The following is a 22,805-nucleotide window of genomic DNA, read 5'->3' as shown; positions in this document are numbered from 1 at the left end:
AACCCACAGCATCAAAATAATTAACTGAACATGGAAATAATAACCTATGTCACTTACAATTTAGAGGAATCCAACGACACCTCATATGTTAATCCGTCAAGCCGTTTGTGCTGCAGCGTGACAAAGAATGACACATACATACGCTCGAAAAACATTACCCTCCGCTTGAAAAACAATAATTAAAATAATATTTTTCACCACAAAATGGAAAATATCGTAGACCTGCTACGCTTCTACGAATCTATACATTTACAAACCGTAGATTGGCTACGAATCTAGTAGTTGTTCTTCTTAGTACCTATTAAAAATAAATTTACATAAAAAGAGGTTTTATAAACAAGTTTTTTAGTAAAGAAATTTTGTTTTTCTTATTCTTAAACTCTTTCATTTTATAATCATGTACTCGTATTAGCTATAGAAATAAATAAATCGTAATAATTAAAAATAACCTTTCCCGTTATTTTTGGTATTTGCTGATATAATAGTGGTCATAGTACACGCCATAAACAAGTGGCTATCTATTACAGTTCAAGATATAGAGCTTTGGGATAGACGGACAGATGTACAGACTGCAGAGGCTTAGTAATAAGGTTCCGTATTTACCCCTTGGGCACGGTACCCTAAAATGCATTTAGCTTTAAAAAACGTAAGAATATAATCTATTGTATATCGATATATATCTGGCTTTAGTGTGACCTACAAAGGTAAAGACCATCTAACTTTTATCAAACTCTAATTAAATAATAATGCATAACGTGGTCATAACTCACATGCCGCTATAGGCCTGTGTTCTTAATTATTATCACAAGCGAAATTACCACAGACTTATCGATAAGATCTGAGTCGTAGGAACCCTATCCATTCGCGGTTCTAACTAATCAACTTAACTTCAACCCGTTGTTGAAGTTACCACCATCCCCACAAAAAACAAAAAAAATGTGAGCCGTCACGGGACGCCTGGCAGATGTGAAACATCGACATTATTTTGTAAAAGTAATATGCAGAAAATAACATATTGTGATAGGAACTAAATATGTCATAATGATAAAATAAAATATTCCGATTATTTTCCAGATAACGATGACTATTAATTGAATAAACATTTATTTTCATTAAATACAAAAATTTACGAATTTATTTCAAATCGTGACTACTTAATTCGTTTAATCAGTGACTTCGGTAATAGTTATATTCGATGTTGCCTCTGAGGACGGTATTACTGTGACAAAGCGTGGCGACGGCCACGGCATGCGTCGCCACGCCAGAAATCGGTTTTACGCGCGGCTATAGATGTTTCACATCAGTAATAATAACTATACTTGAAGTGAAAATAAAAATTTCTATTTCAATTCTTAAAAATATTTGTCACCTTACAGACCAAATCGAAACACCTCAACTAATATTTACATAATTATGTAAGTACCTAATTTAATAGACTTTAAACAGCGCTGCTTTTATCTTGATTAATAAATTAGCAAATTATAATCATATGAAGCGTTTTAACTTGGTTTTAGGGTTAGTAACGCACCTGTGACCAACCTCAGATAAAAGTTTTATTTCATTTTCTTTCTGTTATACATAATACATAGATTAGTAAAGATCACCCACTCCTAACAGGAAAATGTACCCAGTTTTGAGAATTGAAATATTTGCGTAAAAAAGTCTTGCCACGTCTCCGTGCTAAAATGTTCCTAAAATATTTGAAATAATTATTTATTTATTACGTAAATTACGCAGTATTAGTTTTTTATTCGTAAATTTTGTCTAAAAATGTTTTTATTTATCAAGAATTCAAAAAAAGAACTTACTAATAAGCCGTTTGTGGCTTCATTCAATTTCAAGGCGACGAAGTATCTTTACTAATCTATGACATAATATGAATGCATTTAACATTAAATTAATCAGGTGGACTGTATGTTCGTTTTCTACGACAAAAACACAAGAATAGTTGGACGTCTCTTACAGATTATCTGGACATTCATGGGCTGCAGTGGTCATTAACACCAGCTGTATTATTCTCCATTTCAATAAAAATAGTCTATTTGCAATCCCGTGTCATATAAACTCCATAATCATTCTTCAGAACCAAAGGAACATAATAATATAATATTCCTTCGACCAATGAATAAAAGTGCTCACATATAAACAGAAATCTTTCTAATACGGGTCGACGGTTACTTAGATATACGTCAAAACCAACCCTGGACAATATAAATAGAGTTCTAAATAGAACGTATTGAAAATAGTTGAAAACTGTCCGTCGAACCGACCAGCGTAATACGTGGCCTCTGAAGAAAAGAGGAATTACGTCCGTTCTCTAACATTTTGAACAGCACTAGCGGGGCGGCGTATCTCAGGATATACTGGACGTTTGCTCACAAAAGCGTGGCTAAAAACCACCCCAGTAAACCCGCCCCTTTAAGGACCACTCCCTTCAAGTCAGTCGAGTTTTAACCGCCGCAACAAACACACGCGAAGCATGCGCTTGGTGTTGCACGATTCGATTGTCACCGATTTATTTCTCATAGTTCAGTGAAGTGTTAAACAATCAGTTGTAGATCGGCATGACTTTATAATGTACCCGACGGATTTGAAACATGGCCCGTTGAAATTGAACCCGTTCGTTCCGAAGGCCTTAGACCACAACATTATGCTTAAAACTATCCACAATCTATGTTATAATAAGTCAAACGCAACCCCATTTAACATGACCTCACCGTTTTTGGTCGACAACATCTTGCATCAGCAGAAGAACGTGAACTTCCACAACCAGTACTTAAACCAGCAGCTGGAGAACTATGTGTTGCAACGGCAGAACTACGAGCGGTCCAGGGAGAATTCCCCAGACGTTGACGAATCCAAAATAACTGAGACTGAAGAAGAACATCGCAATGATGGGTCAATTGATGACAAAATAGAAGATGACGACTCCAAAAGCAATGAAGGCGACTTCAACGCCGTTAAGAACGAAACAACGTATTACAATAATGAGTTTTATCAGCGCAATGATGATGGTCGAAGCGATAAAGAAGTCCTCAACATCCCAAGCTTATCTAGACGTTGTCATTGCGGTTCTTATGACTGCCCTCCGTTTGCTTGTAAGAAATCAGGTATCAGGAGACTAGAAGAACTTGAGAAAAGATTCAATTTGAATTATCAGGAGAATTCTGGAGATGAGGCTGATAAGGAGAGGCTAAACACAGAGGACATGGTGAGGAGTTGTGAAGATTATACGGAGCAAAAGAAACCGCTGTTGAAATTCAGTGTCAGTGCGATTTTGGGGGATCGGGAAGAAAGGGATCCTGTCAAGAATAATGTTAATGGTAAGTTCTTTATTTAATCCTTTTTTATACTCTACCTGTACTGTATATGGGCGCCGGCAGAGGGGTGCCAAGGGGTGCACGTCCACCTCCCCGGACCGGAAAAAAAGGCCCTTGAAATGTGTATAGGTATGTCAATAAAAAATGCTCGCCAGGACTGAAATCACTGAAATACGTATCCGTCATAGAAAAATGTCTATAACACATTTGTAAAAGTTTCTTAAATTCTTTTTAAACCCTGGGCTTTATTCAATTTTCCGCCCGGACCGCTATGCACCTTCCTGAAAATAATCCTGGCGGCGCCCATGTCCACCGCGCTGAACAAGTGCGGATTGGAAGGCTTCGCAAACCTTTGAGATATTTTTTAAAGAACTTTCAAGTTTCAAACGTGTAGGTTTATGCACAACGGTTTCCTTCACCATTTAAGTAAGTGTTAATTAATTTCTAATACGCAAATAACTTAAATCCTACGTGCGTATCTGAGATCCGAATCTTGGACCCCACTATCCCTGTCCATTGTCCCTGTAGTTCCGGGACCAGTATAGGAATACGGTATCCCCTGCCTGTCGTAAGAGGCGACTAAAGGGGCTTCCGGAGCGCGGGTGGCAAAAGTGGGAGCTGGAAGTGCCCGGACAGTGACCCCGGGAAGGACGGCGGTATGTGTCGGATACCGTCGTACACACTATGGTTTGGCAACTTTTATGCTCATAAGGGTAGAGCCCGACGGGGCAAGATGCTTAGAGTACTCCGTTTGCGTTCCTTTGGAGATCCCGGAGTCCTCAACGCAGCGTCGTGGGCGGTCACCTGGGGGGCTTTCGTGTGGTAAGAATCCCATATAACCCCGTGTCGCTCCAAGGGCACCTAGTAACAATTGAAGGTTTCCCCCTCGTTAACAAAAAGAAAAGGCCTATCTGTATCCATATTTGAGTATTCCGTATTTTTTTTATTATAAGTGGTAGAACTACTTAGGGTTTTTACCACCTGACAACCGCGACGCGCGGCGTTCCCGAATTCATTCTCCGGCCAGAAATGAATTTAAATTTCTGTTCTAAGTCAGGGTGTTTGTGTATACGTAGTGTTCATGGCTCGCACGACACACGTTTGATGGTGGTAGAACGCTTTGTGGTTCGACTCCGGCGGCACCACCGCCACACCTATTTCTACCTAAACACAGCAGTGTTAGGCGCTGCTGTGTTCCGGTTTGAAGGGTGTGGTAAGGGAGATAGACTTTTTCGAGGCGTTCCAGCTTAGTCCTCAGGGGTAGCGGCGCATCTGTGGCCGACCTTAGGTAGGAATATCTAATCCTATCTGGGGTTGATTACAGATGTCCATGGGCGGCAGTAGCTACTTACCATCGGGTGGACTGCATGCTCGTGTGTTACTCCTATGTTATAAAAAACCTAATGTGTATGTAAAGGCAAACAAAGCTTCTAAATAATGTTTTTATTAACTTAATTTTAGTATGGATAAAGGATATACGGATTGAGAGCTTTGGAACACTTATGTACCTTAAATGATAATAATTGATATTACAACCTTAACCCCTGGCTTCGCTTTCACTCAGAGATTTTTATCTATCCCTCGGGAGTGGTACTTTTTGGGGATAAAATATACCCTATGTAATTTTCTGAACCCCTGACAACGTGTGTACAAAATTTCATGACAATCGGTTAAGTAGTTAAGGCGTGAAAGTGTAACAAACAAACAAACTTACGAACAAACTTACATTCGCATTTTTTTATATAATACTAGTGGTGCCCGCGGCTTCGCCCGCAATCCAATGTGAAACATTGCAAAATCAACAACTACTTACGAATTAAAAATTAATTAAAAAAACCTTTTCCCACAGACTAAATTGTGAATCTAAACCATTCCCAAGTCCCCCTGAACATGCACAACAAATTTCATCAAAATCAGTCCAGTCGTTTAGGAGGAGTTCAGTGACATACGCACATAAGAAATATATATATATATATAATATAGGAGTAGCAGACGAGCATGCAGTCCACCTGATGGTAAGTGGCTACTGCCGCACATGGACGTAATCAACCCCAGATACGATTAAATATTCATACCTGAGGTCGGCCACAAATGCGCCGCTACCCCTGAGGACTAAGCAGGAACGCCTCGGATGTCGATGTCTTCCTTACCAAACCGTTTAAACCAGAATATAGCAGCGATTAACACTGCTATTATGAGGTAGAAGTATGTGTGGCGATGGTGCCGCCGGAGTCGAATCACAAAGGTTTTTACCTTCAAATTTATAATGTTAGTTAGGATTGAGTTTATCTGATGATGGATCCGGATGCTGGAAGTAACGCTTCAATTAACAAGATATCGTCAGGTTTAGGTTTTTTGGATTTATCTTGATAAGTAACATTCTAGTATAGTTCGCGCAACACTACCAGTTCGCTCCGAATATAGAAATGAGTCGTCGCAACAGCAAATTGAAGATATTAGCGGGATGAAGACAGTGCGGGACCCCCCGGCCCCATCCCCTGCCCGCTCTCGCCCTCGGCTACAGAGCTGCGTTAGTGTGCCCTTAGTTTATGGAGTATATGCTAACTAAACCCGCAACAACTTCAGAGCGGACTAGAAGTTTGGCGCGGACTATACAGGACAATATAAACCTTTATAATAATAAAGTAGCAGGAGATCATGCAGTCCACTTATGTTAAGTGGTTACTGCGGCCCATGGACATCTATAAGCAACCCTAGATAAAAGTTCTTCCTGAAATGGGCTACAAATGCGTTGCTCTTCCTGAGGATTAAGTTGAACCGCCTCAGATTAGTTGGTCTTTCTTACTCACCACATCAAAGTGGAACACAGCAGCGCTTAACAATGCTGTCATTATGCAGAAATAGGTGTGGCGGTGGTGCCGCCGGAGTCGAACCACAAAGAGTTCTACCACCTGTAAAATTATAGGATTATATTTCGGTTCGATGGATGCAAATTACCTTTTTACACACTTCTATTAGGTTCACCTAAAGTAAATTGTATAATTGTGGAAAAAGTGTGGGGCGCTTTTCGAAAACTGATAAATGGAGCACCCCACGCTTTTTTCACAATTATACTATTTACTGTTCCTTAATTAATTTCTAAATTGGAAATTCTTTCTACTTTTTTGTTGTCTTTATCATAAAAGCGTGTTTGTTAGTTTTTTTTAACATATTTATTTGAATTAATTTACTGCAGTGCTTTTCAACCCCCCCTTAGATGTCATAGGAGGTCTAAAACAGCCTAAAAAATTTCAAATATATAATTTTCATATATATTAAACTCTTTATATTGTTAATTATATGTTCTTAGTTACTTATTAAGCGATACCTCATTACGAAAAAAAATATTTTTGTATAAATTTGATCTCATTTGCAACATAATAAAATGTAGGTACATGTTAAGGACAGGTTTTTGGTGGGTCAAGAAATATTTTTACATTATTAGGGCTTCGAGCCCTGAAGAAGATAGAAAAAAAACTATTTTTAAAATTAAACGAATTAATGATTGCCAAACCTAGGGTTTTTTTTTTTATAATATAAGAGTAGCAGACGAGCATGCAGTCCACCTGATGGTAAGTGGCTACTGCCACCCATGGACATCTGTAATCAACCCCAGATAGGATAAGATATTCCTACCTGAGGTCGGCCACAGATGTGCCGCTACCCCTGAGGACTAAGCTGGAACGCCTCGGAAAAGTCTGTCTCCCTTACCACACCCTTCAAACCGGAACACAGCAGCGCCTAACACTGCTGTTATTAGGTAGAAATAGGTGTGGCGGTGGTGCCGCCGGAGTCGAACCACAAAGGGTTCTACCACCTTTAATGTAGGGTGTTGTTGGTTGTATCCAAGCTACTCCCAAGTGCTCAGCAAAGATACCGCCGGGTAGTGACCACTGAGTATAAGTGTTGTAAATTTTAAAAATAATTTAAAAGTAAGTCTATAGCATAGATTAGTAAAGATTACTCACTCCTAACAAGAAAATGTACCCAGTTTTGAGAATTGAAATAGTTGCGTTAAAAAGTTTTGCCACGTTTCCGTGCTAAAATGTCCCTACAATATTTGAAATAATTATTTATTTATTACGTAAATTATGCAGCATTCGTTATATATTCGTATTTTTTTTCTAAAATGTTTTTATTTGTCAATAATTCAAAAAAAGAACTTACTAAAATAAGCCGTTTGTGGCTTCATTCAATTTCAAGGCGGCGAAGTATCTTTACTAATCTATGGTCTATAGTGGTACAGTCACATCACACTGATTCATGTACACTTAGGCCATATAATTACTAGATATTGATAATTTATATCACTTTTAAATACTGTTTTATTTTATATTTCTGGAATATTCAAACTTGCTTTGAATATAACTTATGAAAAGTCATTTAATTTTTGTCATGTATTGGAAGTGTGATAAATTAGAGGATAAATATGTATTATTGTAAATTTTGATGATTATGGAACAATAAATCCCTTCTAAGCGTAAAGGTAAAGGTAAAGGTAAAGGTAAAGGTAAAGGTAAAGGTAAAGGTAAGGTAAAGGTAAAAAATAGTAAAGGAAAACTAAAAAAATGAATATAATATAAGATGTTCCGCTGAATTGCGTTGCTATATGATAATCATAGGTCATTCTATGTCATATTTAGGTAGAAAAAAACAGATCATGCCAATTTTAAATTGAAAATGCCTAATTTTGATCTATCATAGGCAAAAATTGGCTAGGTTGAGAGCATAGATTAGTAAAGATTCTTCGCCGCCTTGAAATTGAATGAAGCCACAAACGGCTTATTTTAGTAAGTTCTTTTTTGAATTCTTGACAAATAAAAACATTTTTAGAGAAAATTTACGAATAAATAACTAATATTGCGTAATTTACGTAATAAATAAATAATTATTTCAAATATTTTAGGGACATTTTAGCACGGAGTCGTGGCAAAACTTTTTTACGCAACTATTTCAATTCTCAAAACTGGGTACATTTTCTTGTTAGGAGTGAGTAATCTTTACTAATCTATGGTTGAGAGATAGAAAAGTTGACATGCATAAAACCACCATGGCGTTCACTCACACGTGCAAGTTGCCTTTATATCCTCGGCGAAGCATCTTAGATATAAAGAAGTTAATATCGTATTTATCGCAGACGCCATATGTAATTTATAACATATCTAATTGCTATCTCCCAACTGAAATGGACAACACGAAATAATAATAGAGAAATATCGAGAGCCGACATCAATAATAAAATAATAAAGCGTTGCCATCAGACGAAAATGTTAAGAAAGGACATATTAATTTCGATCTGGACTCCCTCATCTGCTATCTCTCTCTAATACGAAAGAAATACGAACGCGAAAAAGGGACAGATACTTTCCCTCTCCGCGCTTAAGTGTTCTGCCAGATGTTGCCAGTTTTATTGAAAAAGTCCCGCCATGTTGGCACTTTTGCTACTGAATTAAGATGTAGGAATGGATACAGAAAATCGTTATTGCTATAACGGCTATCGCGCGATAATAGCTATATTTTTTCGTTGATTAAGTTTTCGTTTTGTGTAGTCTTGTTATTGTAGATTAATAATAAATGCGATTTGATTGTAATATGAAGGAAAATGAAGTATGGATTCTGTAAGGACTATTACTAAGGCTTTATATTTAAATTAGTTTCAGAAGTAACTACATAGATACTTAGGAAAAACTGTTATTATGGACGTATATTTATTCAATCTTAGTTATGTTGCTAATTAATTATAAATAAGTTCTTGTAATAACTTTGAACATTCAGTGAATACAATACGAATTTCAAGCATTTTTAAACTTAAAGAAATAATTATTAATTGTATTTTGAAATCAGAAAACTTTTTATTTTTAATTTATTTTAGGTATAACTAGATTAAATTTTCAAATCTTTTAATTTATTACATCCTTGCATTAATTTTTATCATAATCTATGACTTTTATTGCTTTCTTTAATATATCTTAATGGTTCTAAACAATAGGAGATCATAAGAATAAAACGATCCCGAATACTAATATCTGCAAATCGATATAACAATATCTCATAACAATTCCAATACGGTACAGTCAAAACTCGATTTCTCGAGGAATCGAGGAATAAAATTATGCATTTCGGTTCCGAAGCCCCATATTAACATGTCATTGGGCGCCATATTGCAATAATATTCGAATTCGGAACGACTCGGGCGCTCTTACTCAGTTACGCGGAAGCCATAGCACATTTACAGTTGATATTCAAAAGTTAGACCTTATTCTTATAGACGGAGAGTACATGTATTCTTTGCGGATTATAAACTAAGTTTGTTCAACTTTATATTACTGGAAGGTTGGTAGTTTTTACGCGAAAGCTATAAAGTTGAATCGGGATGTTGGCAGCGATAAATCGTCATGGAAACTTCTATTCGATTATCGAATTGTAGAAATAAATGGAATGATGGCGGAGTTTCAGGTGCGCTTGATTGTTTCGCTGGATACTTTTATGTGATTTGATTTTATATTTACTTTTCTACTGCTATGATAGTTATAGTGAAACCTCTGGGTTTCTGTACGCAGAGGTTTCGCTAACTACTTTAAATAATTTGAATGGCTTTAATGAAATTTGAACGGATTAAGATTTACATGTGTTTTTTATAGTCAATCATACTTTTGAAGTAATTATTACTAAGTATTACTAATTTTTTGATTTAACTATTTATGAGATTTATAAATTATTGAAGATTGAAGATTAATAAGGATTTCAGGCGTTTTTATTTTGCCGACGGTTTGTTCTACAAAACCACTTATTTACCGTTAAAATATTACAAATATATAGCTATCTAGTAGCATCGAAAAACTATCACTATGTTATATAATGTATTCATAATACATAATTAGGAGAGTTACAACAATTAACCATAAAAATGATTAAATAAAAGATACATTTCTAACACGTATACATAACGTGGCCAGTTCTTAAAAGAACAACAAAATTTTCAACTCAACACTTCAATTTTTAAATCTCATTATGAAAGAAATCCCAATCCTAATCATAACTTACAAACAAGCAATCAAATTATTATGTACAATAATCGTACATATATCTAATAGCTACAATATGAGCACCTAATAGCTACAACATGAGCAACTAATAGCTACAAACCGCACGCAGGGTGACAACGATTCACTGCATGCAGAACACGAACAGAACGTTCCTAATTCCCGGGAATTATCTCCACGAGACCGCAAATATTTGTGCTACTAAATATAGTAGCAGAGATTTAGTAGCACACGCTAATAAGCTTCTGGCAATGCTTAATTCTAATTTTAACGGTTTAATTATGAAAAACTTAAAGGTTAATGTGGGAATTGTAATTGAAAACCAATTAGCAAGTTTTAGTGAGATTATGTAGATTGAATCGGGAATAATGGGTGCTGCTATAGTTGCGTACTACGCATAGTGTTTTGAATTTTATCTCGAAACTTTTTCTTATTAAAAGTAACTCTTGATTTCTCACATTTGTGCAAACACACTATTCTTTCATGATAACCTTAAGAAAATCAACACAATTGCTATATGTAAAAAAGATACAGTTTCTTTAAGTATTTATTAATTAAAACCAGATAGGTATGGTATTTATTGGCCATTATGACATTAATGTTATTATTGTATTTTCTAACTTTCTTAACCTGAAATAAATCCCAAGTTATCATAACTCACAATCAATCATTATTTATTTATTTATAAGACACATCAACAGCATTACATCCAATATATTTTAGAAAAAAGTTATTCTAAACACGTATACTGGTATGCATGCCAGTTACCTACGGGTGCATCTTTGTTAATTTTAAATATAGAACATTATAATATACATCACAATATGTACATGAGTACCAAACAGCTACAACATGAGTGCCTTACACCTACAACACAAGCAACTAATAGGTACAAACCGCATACAGGGTGACAACGATTCACTGCATGCAGAACACGAACAGAACGTTCCTAATTCCCGGGAATTATCTCCACGAGACCGCAAATATCTGTGCTACCATATTAGCTTTTAGCGCGGTTTAATTCTAAGGTTTCTATTACGTTATGAACGTATTTAAGCTTATAAATATCTGTACTTATATAGGAATTTAAATTAAATGAAATAAGCATTGTAATAAAAGTTATATATACTTGAAATTATAGAAAATAGAAATAATATACTATATACAATATTTTAAATTAAATATAATAAGCTACATTCACCGATTACAATACAATTGCCGTCACTGGGATGAGTTCCCAGAATACTGGCAACATTACCTAGTTTAGTAGGTTTTTAATAACATTCTAATATATGGATTTCATTGAATACAACGGGTACAGTAATGCAGTTCTTAATATTAATTTCTAAGCCCTAGCTTTTGGGGTAAAATTAGGCTTCGTAAACTTACGATTGTCCAAAATACTCTTAAATTTAAAAACATCATTGAAATCAACACATTTCTGAGACTAACAGATTAAAAATAACAAAAACTGTCCTATACAAAATAAAAAAAAATAGTTTATAAAATAAACATTAACAAATAAATAACAGTTATTACCATTTCGCTTATAAAACAGCTATTTTGCAATAACAGATACATACATACATAGTTCGTTTTTTATACTTCTACCGTTTTTTTTTTTGTGAAACGGTTAAATATGCAAAAAAGGTTGAAAGCTTGGAATAAACTAGTTAAATAAGTTTGTAGAGGGTATATTAAAAGCTACTAAAGGCTACTTCCTGTATTTGGCGTTCAACTAAACTTTAGCGTCCCTATTTTGCTAATAGCAGACAATAGTGCGGTCACACGCGACCTGAATTTAAAGTACATAGCCCTTAGGGCTCGTATTAACAGCATAGGGTACCCGTATTATGGTTTAAGGGTCGAGTATTAATGCAATGTGTGGATTTGAAGATTTGGTTGGTAAGGGAGACATACTTTTCGGAGACATTCCAGCTTAGTCTTCAGCGCAATGGCGCATCTGTGGCCGACCTCAGGAATCTAATCTTATCTGGGGTTGAATATATATATCCAAGGGCGGCAGTAGACACTTACCTACTATCAGGACGACTTTATCGTCTGCGACTCCTATATTATAAAAATAAATATAGTTCAAAAATCTAAAAAACACGCTTTTATGATAAAATCAACTAAAAAGTAGAAAAGTATTCTATTTTATTCTTTCATACATGCAGGGTAAGATAAGGATGTACGTTGATCTCTTTCTACTAAAAAACGGAGTTACTCACTGACAAACATACAAGTAAAGCTAATATAAAGCGTGAAGCTAAATAAAGGTAATTATGTTGGTCGATAGTGGCAACACCGCAAATGAAGGTATTAGCAATATGATATGCCGCAGCAACACAAATTGTTTAAGATTAAGTTCTAATATAACAGTATATTATAAGTATGTTATATTTTTTCTAATATTTATAACAGAATATATCTAATCCGTTATTAAATACGTTATTAAATATCGCTACATTGCAGTCTACAAACCATACAATTCACATCCAGAGGTGCAGAAACATAATAATGTCAGCACAACGCACAAACCGCAGACCGGATATGTTATTATGAGCTGAAACGAATGTATATCACGGTACACATTGTGGTAATGTACATACGTTAACGGGTTTAACGTATCGTTGTTAACGAATTAACGAAATGTTTTAATCGGTTAATTAAATGTTGGTTGGTTGGTTGAACTGGATGTGTTATGTAGATTTTTTAAAGTTGTAGAACTTCCTATATAAGTAAATGATTCAATAAATGTTAAAAGATAATTTTGCGTTTTTTTTTATTAAGTAAATGGTAGATACATAGATTAGTAAAGATTACTTGCTCCTAACAAGAAAATGTAACCTTTTGACAATTGTCACTGTCAATTATTTTCGTGTTTGAAACATATTAAAAAAAAATGTAGTTTTTAGATCATTTACGAATGAGACGATATTTCTTCGCACTTTTTTTTCGATTTTGAGTCTTAACTGCGCATGTCGGCATTATTCCGCGTAAATTACACCATGACAGCCATTAAACGGCTAACAGAATTGTCAGCTGTAGATATCTCACCACCTTGTAATTGAAGGAAGCCATTAAATGACTTAAACGGCTAAACTATGGTTTCATTTGTAAATTATCTATAAACTACATTTTTTTTAATATTTCTCAAATACGAAAATAATTGACAGTGACAATTGTCAAAAGGTTACATTTTCTTGTAAGGAGCGAGCAATATTTACTATGGAAAGAGGTAATAGTTATCATTTGGTGGGCTGGATCAAGTTAAGACCATTATTACCAAGTAGTCTGTTTATTAATAAAAACAAATGGAGCAGTTTGTACGACGCAGAATATAAGCAGCGAAATTTTGTTTTTGCGATTTCGAAAAGTACCTTACCTTATATTATTTAAGCAATTAATGAAACGCTATTATTTAAAAAAGTAATACCTAATACCAAACAAGATTATAGATCGTTATTTTAATTCGAATAATTTATAGTTTTTATTAGGTACCAAGAATTTATATTACATAGTTTGTGGTTTAATATAACTGTTTATAGCGGAAAATGCAAACACTAATATTTTCCATTGTACTTCATATGACAACTACTGCAAATAAACTTTACATGTTTTATTTTTGATATCAATTACTTAATTATTAGTTTAATAGTTTAATAAAACTATATTTTGTTTTTATGCACACTAAATTTGTTTTCATATGAGCATTCCAATCTCAGGGCTGCTGGAAGAGATTTCATTTTGAAATAAACAGTCCTTTGCACTCTATTTTCATAATGTTTGCTTTTAATAATTGTTTTATCCGTGTACAAAAACTTATAAATAAATAAAATATCATAACAAAAAATCTAAAGATTATCGTAACAAACTAACTAGGCTATTAAATACGTTTAATAACAAAGAAGTTATTTAAAAACTGCTTTAACCTAAACCGTTATTTAAAACGCAATAACGTTTTAATTAACTGCCACCAACGATTGACTGTGTGCAGTCTGTGGACGGTTCGCGCCAATTTTTACGCGGCAAAGTGTGAAAATAATTGATTCGAGGGGACGAGGGTACGAAATGGCTTTATTGAAAACGTTTTAGTGACAATTTCGCTTTATTGCAATCCCGTTGGGTTTGGTTTGACGATTTTTGGATGTTATTCCGTTTCTAATACCCGATTTTCGATTATGGACACATATGGTTGTGACGTAAGCATGAAGACAGATACAAATTTGCTAACGTCAATACAGAATAATAAAATAGAACTAAAAGATTTATTTTTATTTATAATCAATCTATGAAGTCAAATAAAATCAAATATGTAACTTTATTGTGGAACATAGGTTTAAAAACATAGATGTGCATTGTGTAGTTATCCGCCATATTCCGGCCTCATGGGCATACAATATTATTATTATATATTATATTAACATTATTACAGAAAATTATAACTATTATTAATATTAACATTAAACATTAACGGACACGGTGGCGGTGGTGCCGCCGGAGTCGAACCACAAAGGTTCTACCACCTTGGTTCACCACTTATTTCAATAATATGTTATTTTCATAAAACATTTTTTGACTCTTAAAGAATAACGTCCTAACGTTCCTTTATGTATAGGAGGTCAGAACCTATGTCCAACAAATGTTTTTTTAACCATAAATAAATGCCCCTTTATTACTCTTACAGATTAAAAATACATCCATATTTTTAATCAAATCATAATCCGAAACATAGCTACCGCTTTAACAACACAGATAATAAAATATAATAGACAACAAATTCTCATCTTTATGGCAGTCAATAAAACACATTGCACAATAAATTCACTTAATATTATTTTAACGCAAATCCCTTCACAAAAGTAGGGTAAGAATAAAAAAATCCTTTGTTGACGCAACTATGTATATAAAAAATATGTTACGCTGTCTTTGTGTTTATCCAAGATTAGGCTTTGGTATTATGGCGAATATTGGCCTATTGTATAATGACGCAAGTAGAGATTTGGTGTTATAACAATGGTCTGTTATTTCAAGTGTTTTAGAATCTTTAGTTTGCCTTTTTGCGTCGGGATGTATAAGATTTGGGTAGATTCGTTGGAGTTTTTTTAAAGAACAACTTGGTAAATATTATTAAATATTGAGTTTAATAGACCGTCTTTTATTTGTGTTGTCAAATTATTTGTACGTGGTTAAACGTGATATGAAGATTTATGACTTGTGTAGATCATAATAGCAGTGGTTTAAAATTAAAACATACATTTCCGTAAGGAGGATACAATATTCCTTTATATTCTTCAGGGCTAGCGGCGCCTCTGTGGTCGACCCTAGGTCGATAAGGAATAGCCTAGGTCCCTTTTTTTTCACGAGAGGGAAACCTTCAAAAGGTACCCGATTCCGTGGGAGCGACACAGGGTTATGTGGGACTCTTACCGCACTAAAACCGTCCTCGGCGATGCGTAGAGGACTTCGGGATATCCAAAGGAACGCAACCGGAGTCCTCTTAGCGCGTTGCCCCGTCGGGCTCCGCCCAGGTGAGGTTAACGCTCGCCGCACCGTCTGGTGTGTACGACGGTATGCGACCACACATACCGCCGTCCGACCCGGGGCCGTTGGCCGGGAGGTTCGAGCTCCCACTCTTGCCACCCACGACCCCAGAAGAAGATACCAAATGTTCAAGGGCGGCAGTAGCTACTAAAAATCAGGTGGACTGCATGCTAGTCCGCTATTTATATATTGTATAAAAAAATCGATCTCTCAATCATCTACTCCGAGGTTCCAATCTCCGGCATCTCTAATTTTTCGAGTTCATGTGCGTATTAAAAATTGTCTGTTCTTTGAATGGTGAAGATAATCATTTTGGACAAACCTACATGCTGGAGAATACCTTAAAAAAGTTCTCAAGGGTAGTCGAAATCTAGTAATTCATACTTAGCCCCGGGTCTCCTCTCAGAATAACAAGGATTCGGCCATAGTCCACCGCGCTGGCCAAGTGCGTGTTGGTAGACTTCACATACCTTTGAAAACGTTTTTTAAAGATTTCTCAGGTATGCAGGCTTACTCACGATGTTTTCATTCACCGTTTAAACAAAAGATAATTAATTTCTAATACACACATAACTTGAAAATCAGACGTGCTTGGAATTTGAACCTCGGACCCCTCGATCATAAGGCCGAGTTTCTTAACCACTAGGTTGAGGACGAATAACTTAATTCATTAGCCCTTAAGGTCCACTAATAGACATCATCCCTTAAAGGCGCTTTATAGCAATTTAAATCAATTTAAAAATCATCTCTAGATTTCTTAGCGCGGCGAACCGAAAAAGTCGGCTTTGAATAAATCCTCCGAATATTATAATGAGGGATGAACAACCCTCTGGGGGGTTGTTAAGGAGGCGTCGGGTTGGAAAACTTCACCCTTATCCCTTAAGGGTAAACGTATCCTAATTATAGGTTAAAGGTTTAACAAATTGATTGTGCAACCTACCTATCTCGTACAAGCTTTGTTTAATATACACATTTAAAGGGTACAGTCCGCGTAAAACTGCTAGTCCGCTCTGAATATAGAAATGAATCGCGTCGCCATAGCAAATTGTATGACTACATGCTCGCAACAACTTCAAAGCGGATTGGCAGTTTGGCGCGGACTACAGTTATATAAGTCATCATCCCACTGCTGTGCACGGGTCTCCTCTCAGAATGAGAAGGATTAGGCCATAGTCCACCGCGCTGGCTAAGTGCGTATTGGTAGACTTCACACATCTTTGAAAACTTTTTTAAATTACTCTCAGGCGTGTTTTCGCGATGTTTTTCTTACTCTACCTAATAAAAATGATCATTTTATTAATTTCTAATACGCACATAACTGATGGTAAGTGGTTATTGCCACCCATGGAAATATGTAATCAATCCCAGATAAGATTAAATACCTACCTCAGGTTGGCAACAGCTGCGTTGGTACCTTTAAGAAAAAAGTTGAAACACCTCGAATAAGTCACAGCCTTCAAACCAGAACACAGCAGCGCTACACTGCTGTTATAACAGAAATAGGTGTGGCGGTGGTGCCGGAGTTGAACCACAGAGGGTTCTGGCACTTTTGCTTAGTTTCCTACCAGTTTTACTTACAGAAAAAAAAGTCAATAACGCTTTCTACACTCACAGCTCCACACACACAGATAAATACACAAACACCCAGACCCACAAACAGAAACCTAAATTCATCATTTAGAAATCTGTCTAGCCGGGGATCGAACCCGGGACCCTCTGCCCGTCAGACCAGTATGGTGACCGCTGCACCACGCGGGTCGTCAATACCTGTCAATACAGAATATCTGTCTTTTGTTTTCTTTCTTTCTTTCATACTATAAGTAGGTATTTATAAGTAAATGAAAGGTTTTCAATGACTACACGTAATTAAGTCAAGACGCTCGGCTCCTAGCTAATCGCACCCCAATCGAAAACCATCGCTATTATAAACACAATGTAGGAACTCCCGATTGTTGGGGTGGTACAAGTTATAAGCGGAAGCGGGTTGAATTTTTCAAAATTTTGAAAAAAAAAATAGTTTTTTATATTTGAAGATTTTCGAAACAGGAATATTGATGTTACGCGCAGTCGAAAAGTGTAGTTAAAAGGAGGTTCCTCTTCATAACGAAACACCTTCAGAAGCGATGGTAAATTGTTGACGTTCAAAAAAAGTTCTAAGGTACCTAACCTATATTTATCAATTTTGAATATAATTGAACTGAAGTATAACATGAGCATTGAGCATGCTCTTACCTGATGGTAAGTGAAGGGGTATCTGTTTGTTGATAATTTACATCACTTTTAAATACTTATACTATTTTATATTTTTGGAATATTCAGTCTTGCTTTGAGTTATGAAATGTCATCTGATTTTTGCAATGTCTTTTATAATAGAAGTGGTTTTCGTCGCGTCTGGTTGACGTTTCTGGAGACCCAAGAGCTGGTGCGTACTTTGGCCAAAGAATAAGTTTGGCCATACAACGTGGCAACGCGGCCAGCATTCTTGGGACTCTACCGGGAGGCAGTGATTTGGACTCATTGTTTTATATTTAATTTTTTATATTTCCTTAAGTTTTAATATTTCTTTTTTTGTTTAAATTATATTTTTTGTATATATTGTATATAGATTTATAGTTTGTAAATATGTAGTTAGATAGATTATATTTTGTAAATTTAATTAATTGTGATAAAAATAAATGATTATTCTATAGAAGTGTGATAAATTAATGGACAAAGATGTATTGAAATGTTAATGATTATGGAACAATATTTGCAATTTTGGAATCCCTTTAAAATATGAACGTTTTAACATATGGCATATTTATTCACATTATACTTACTAAAAAAAATAAAAGAATATATTTCTTTGTTCGTAACCTTAGGCACGGAATCTACTAACACTATTTAACGTTTGGTTATCTGTTATAGCCCGCGCCAAACTGCTAATCCGCTCTGAAGTTGTTGCGAGCAGGTGTAGTCATACAATTTGCTATGGCGACGCGATTCATTTATAGAATCAGAGTCTAGCAGTTTTACGCGGACTATACCAACGAACTTTATGTGTTACTTTTATCTGTCGATCAAAAAATAATTTCCATCATTTTCCAAGTTTCCAAATCAAAATCTCAACCATTTCCTAAAAAAACATTTTCATCATGACGGATGGCGGATGGCGTGGCGGAGCGACCACCATACCGGTCTGACGCGCAAAGGGTCCCCGGTTCGATCCCCGGCCAGACAGATATCTAAATGATGAATTTAGATTTCTGTTTCTGGGTCTGGGTGTTTGTGTATTTGTCTATGTGTGTGTCCATGGCACCAACGACACAGGGAATCTTCGTGTGGGGCTGTGAGTGTAGAAAGTGTTTATTATTATTATTATCATTTACGAAACTCCAAATAGATTTTCGAAATCAACTCGCTGCCTCGCTTCGCACGCACCACACAAGACTCCCCGGCGATTTCTTACCACCCCGACTGTCAAATCCACACCGTGCCTAATATATCGCGTAGCTTTTGTAATGCTATTAATCATGCTCAAAGTGTTTTGTTTTTGACTCAGCGTATTAATTTAAACTACCTATGGGGTATTGGGGAATATAATCGTGTGTTTTCATCATTATGTACTTTAAATTCGGTTAAATTGGGTCGGCTTGATTTTCTTTGGTATTTTCAGTGAAACATTGTTTTAATTATGGTTACCTCCTTTGAGAAGTAAGATAGAAAGATATCCACTTGAGCTTGAATGAAGTCACAAATGGATGATTATATCATTTATTTTTTTAAATTCTTGACAGATCAAAATACGTTTAGAGAAAATTAACGTATAAATAATTAATACTACGTAATTTACGTAATAAATAAATAAGTATTTCAAATATTTTAGGGATATTTTAGAACGGAACGGCAAAACTTTCAATTCTCAAAACTGGTTACACTGTCTTGTTAGGAGTGATCAATCTATGTATTTTACTCGTCTAATGTTATATCGTAGATTTTCTTTCGCCGCTTCTTCTCCATAGCGAAACACCTTCCGAAGCGGTGGTAGTTTGTAGACGTTCAAAAAGAGCTTTTATGAATCAATTTTGAATAAGTAAATGAGATTTGAATTTGAATTTGAAAATAGAAAACCTATCTACATTTTGAAGTTGCTAGAACCCTTTGTGGTTCGACTCCGGCGGCACCACCGCTAAATCTATTTCTGCCTCATAACAGCTGCATTAAACGCTGCTGTGTTCTGGTTTGAAGGGTGTGGTAAGGGAGACATACTTTTCCGAGGTTATCCAGCTTAGTCACATCTGTGGCCGACCTCAGGTAGGAATATCTAATAGTATCTGGGGTTCATAACAGATGTCCATGGGCGGCAGTAGCTTACCATCAGGTGGACTGCATGCTCGTCTGCTACTCTTATATTATGAAACTCACACATATGAACTAACACAAACATAAGTTTTTAACGGACTTCCCAAAGGAAAAGAGGTTATCTATTCGTCGCGTAAATATATTTTTTACACGCTTTATATTAGCTTCACTTGTATGTTTGTCAGTAAATCCGTTTTTCAGTAGAAAGAGATCAACATACATCCTTATCTTACGCTGCATGTATGAAAGAATGAAATAGAATACTTTTCTACTTTTTAGTTGATTTTATCATAAAAGTGTGATTTTATCATAAAAAAATATCGTGTTTTTTAGTTTTTTGAACTATATTTATTTTATTTAAAAAGTTTTTCTTTTCGCAGATTACAGACAGCCAATGATGGGGAACCCGTGGCCGATAGCCAAGCCAATCGCCAGCAGACCGATACCAGTACAGCATCAGCATTTACAGCACTTGCTAGCTTGCCACCACCCCTATTTAGGTAAGTAAAGTAAACACAAAGATCTCTTCCAGGAAGAGAAAAATATATACACTCGGAAAGCGCGGACACTGAACATCCATAGATTATATCGACCCATGACAAAACTATCAGTGACTGCCAAAAATAGTTTTAATATGGCTATTAACATATATAATAAAATTCCGGATGACTTTAAAGGCCACAACTATATAAAATTCAGGAAATTAGTAAAAAAATGGCTAGCTAAAAAATGCTTCTATACGATTAAAGAGTACTTTGATGATAAAAACTGACATAATTTTCCTAATTTCCTTATTATTATTATCATTATATAATGACTTGATTATTATTATTATTGATTGTTAATTTCGACATAATTGCATTCGTCTTAATCTAAATATCGGTTACCTTTAATACTTTATTATTAATCCTAACATTGTATTTAAGTTTGACATGTGTAACACCTGTAAAGGTAGCATTTAATTGAACTGTATGTATTGTTATTGACTATTGACCTATTGTACTAAATGCTTTACACAATAAAATAAATAAATAAATAAAATAAATAAATAAAAGTTCCAGAACTACGCTTTGTTAAAGAGCTTGTTATCAATGCCCATGGACATCTGTAACCAACTCGATATAGAACAGGTTCCACCTGAAGCCGATCACAGCGTCACCACTCCCGAGGATTAAGGTAGCCTCAGATATAAGTCAGTCTTCCCTTCTACTACTTATCGCTGGGATGGGTGTGGCAGTTACCGCCCAATGCGAACCATAGTGATTCTATCACCTTTTAAATACGAATATAAAGAGTTTAAAAGTGGTAGAGGTTTTAGTTGTCCGACTCCGAAAGCAACACCTCGAAACTTTTATTTTATATTTTAGAGTAGCACGGCTGTGTAGGCATAAGTGTGATAAGAAACACCAATACGAAACGTTCCATAGTCTACAGGGATACCAATCCTATGAACAACCTCAGGTACCATTCTTATCTGGGGCTGATTACAAATGACCATACGGCAACCCTCTTACCTTCATGAGGGCGGCATTTTTGTTTGCTATGCCATTTGCAAAAAACGTATTAAATTTTCAAAATATCAATTTTATTTATATCCGTAGGTAAAATCTAGATCCAATTTTTGTCTAGAAAATATCGACATCTAACAATTATATTCGTCACTTGATAGGTACTAGAAATGATCAATTCGATCTTTGACAGGCAAAAGGATAGATTGAGTATTAACAACCGCCGTTAATATACAGGCATTATTTTTTTATACTATTTAGTTAGCAACTTGCAATACAGCGTGACATCGGTACCACGGTACAGGGCCATAAATTGAAGCCCATTAACCACAATTCCTTTACCAATATTTATCTTTAGGATAAACTGGGTGCAATGGGGCAATAGGGGTATCTGTTGCAATTGTTTAACCCTATTGTTATAGGGGTCGAAAAAGGGGTATAAAAATTTCGTCTTACAATGTGTCGGATTATAGAAAATGTAGGTAGAATCTTGCGTGGTTTACCTTCGGCGCCACCACCGCCACACCTATTTCTGTTATAACAGCAGTGTAGCGCTGCTGTGTTCTGGTTTGAAGGGTGTGAAGGAGACATACTTATCCGAGGCGATCCTTAGTCCTCAGGGGTAGCGGCGCATCTGTGGCTGACTCAGGTAGGAATCTGATCTTATCTGGGGTTGATTACAGATGTCAATGGGCGGCAGTAGCCACTTACCATCAGGTGGATTGCATGCTCATTAATACCAAAACCGAGGAGTGAGCCGCTGTTGTTATTAGGCAGAAATAGATGTGACGGTGGTGCCTCCGGAGTTTTACAAAGGTTCTACCACCTTCTAACGTTAACTGTTACTTAATTAGAACGGTTAACATACTTCTTTTTGCAGTAATTAATTAAGACATTGGTCATGTCAATTATTAGGATTCCGTACCCAAAGGGAAAACCCGGAAGCATATTACTAAGCTTCCGTTGTTTGTACGTCTGTCTGTATGTCACAGGGCTCTGTAATAGATAAACTGTAATAGATAATCTGATTTGATTTAATTTAATTC

General features: G+C 35.7%; 1 protein-coding gene across 1 annotated transcript in view; it reads left to right on the top strand.

Annotated features, from left to right (window-relative positions):
• Positions 1 to 2,575: 2,575 nt before the first annotated feature.
• Positions 2,576 to 22,805, top strand: part of Dbx (homeobox protein Dbx) — a 38,804-nt gene continuing 18,574 nt past the window's right edge. The window contains exons 1-2 of the mRNA XM_073092388.1: positions 2,576 to 3,323; positions 20,632 to 20,751. Coding sequence (XP_072948489.1) covers positions 2,576 to 3,323; positions 20,632 to 20,751 — 868 coding nt within the window. The remainder of the gene's footprint in view (positions 3,324 to 20,631; positions 20,752 to 22,805) is intronic.

The sequence above is a fragment of the Epargyreus clarus genome, unplaced genomic scaffold (assembly GCF_041222505.1).
Source record: "Epargyreus clarus isolate Ecla_fem2 unplaced genomic scaffold, WU_Ecla_fem_2.2 ptg000036l, whole genome shotgun sequence".
Lineage (NCBI taxonomy): Eukaryota > Metazoa > Arthropoda > Insecta > Lepidoptera > Hesperiidae > Epargyreus > Epargyreus clarus.
This window is presented reverse-complemented; position numbering and strand designations above follow the sequence as displayed.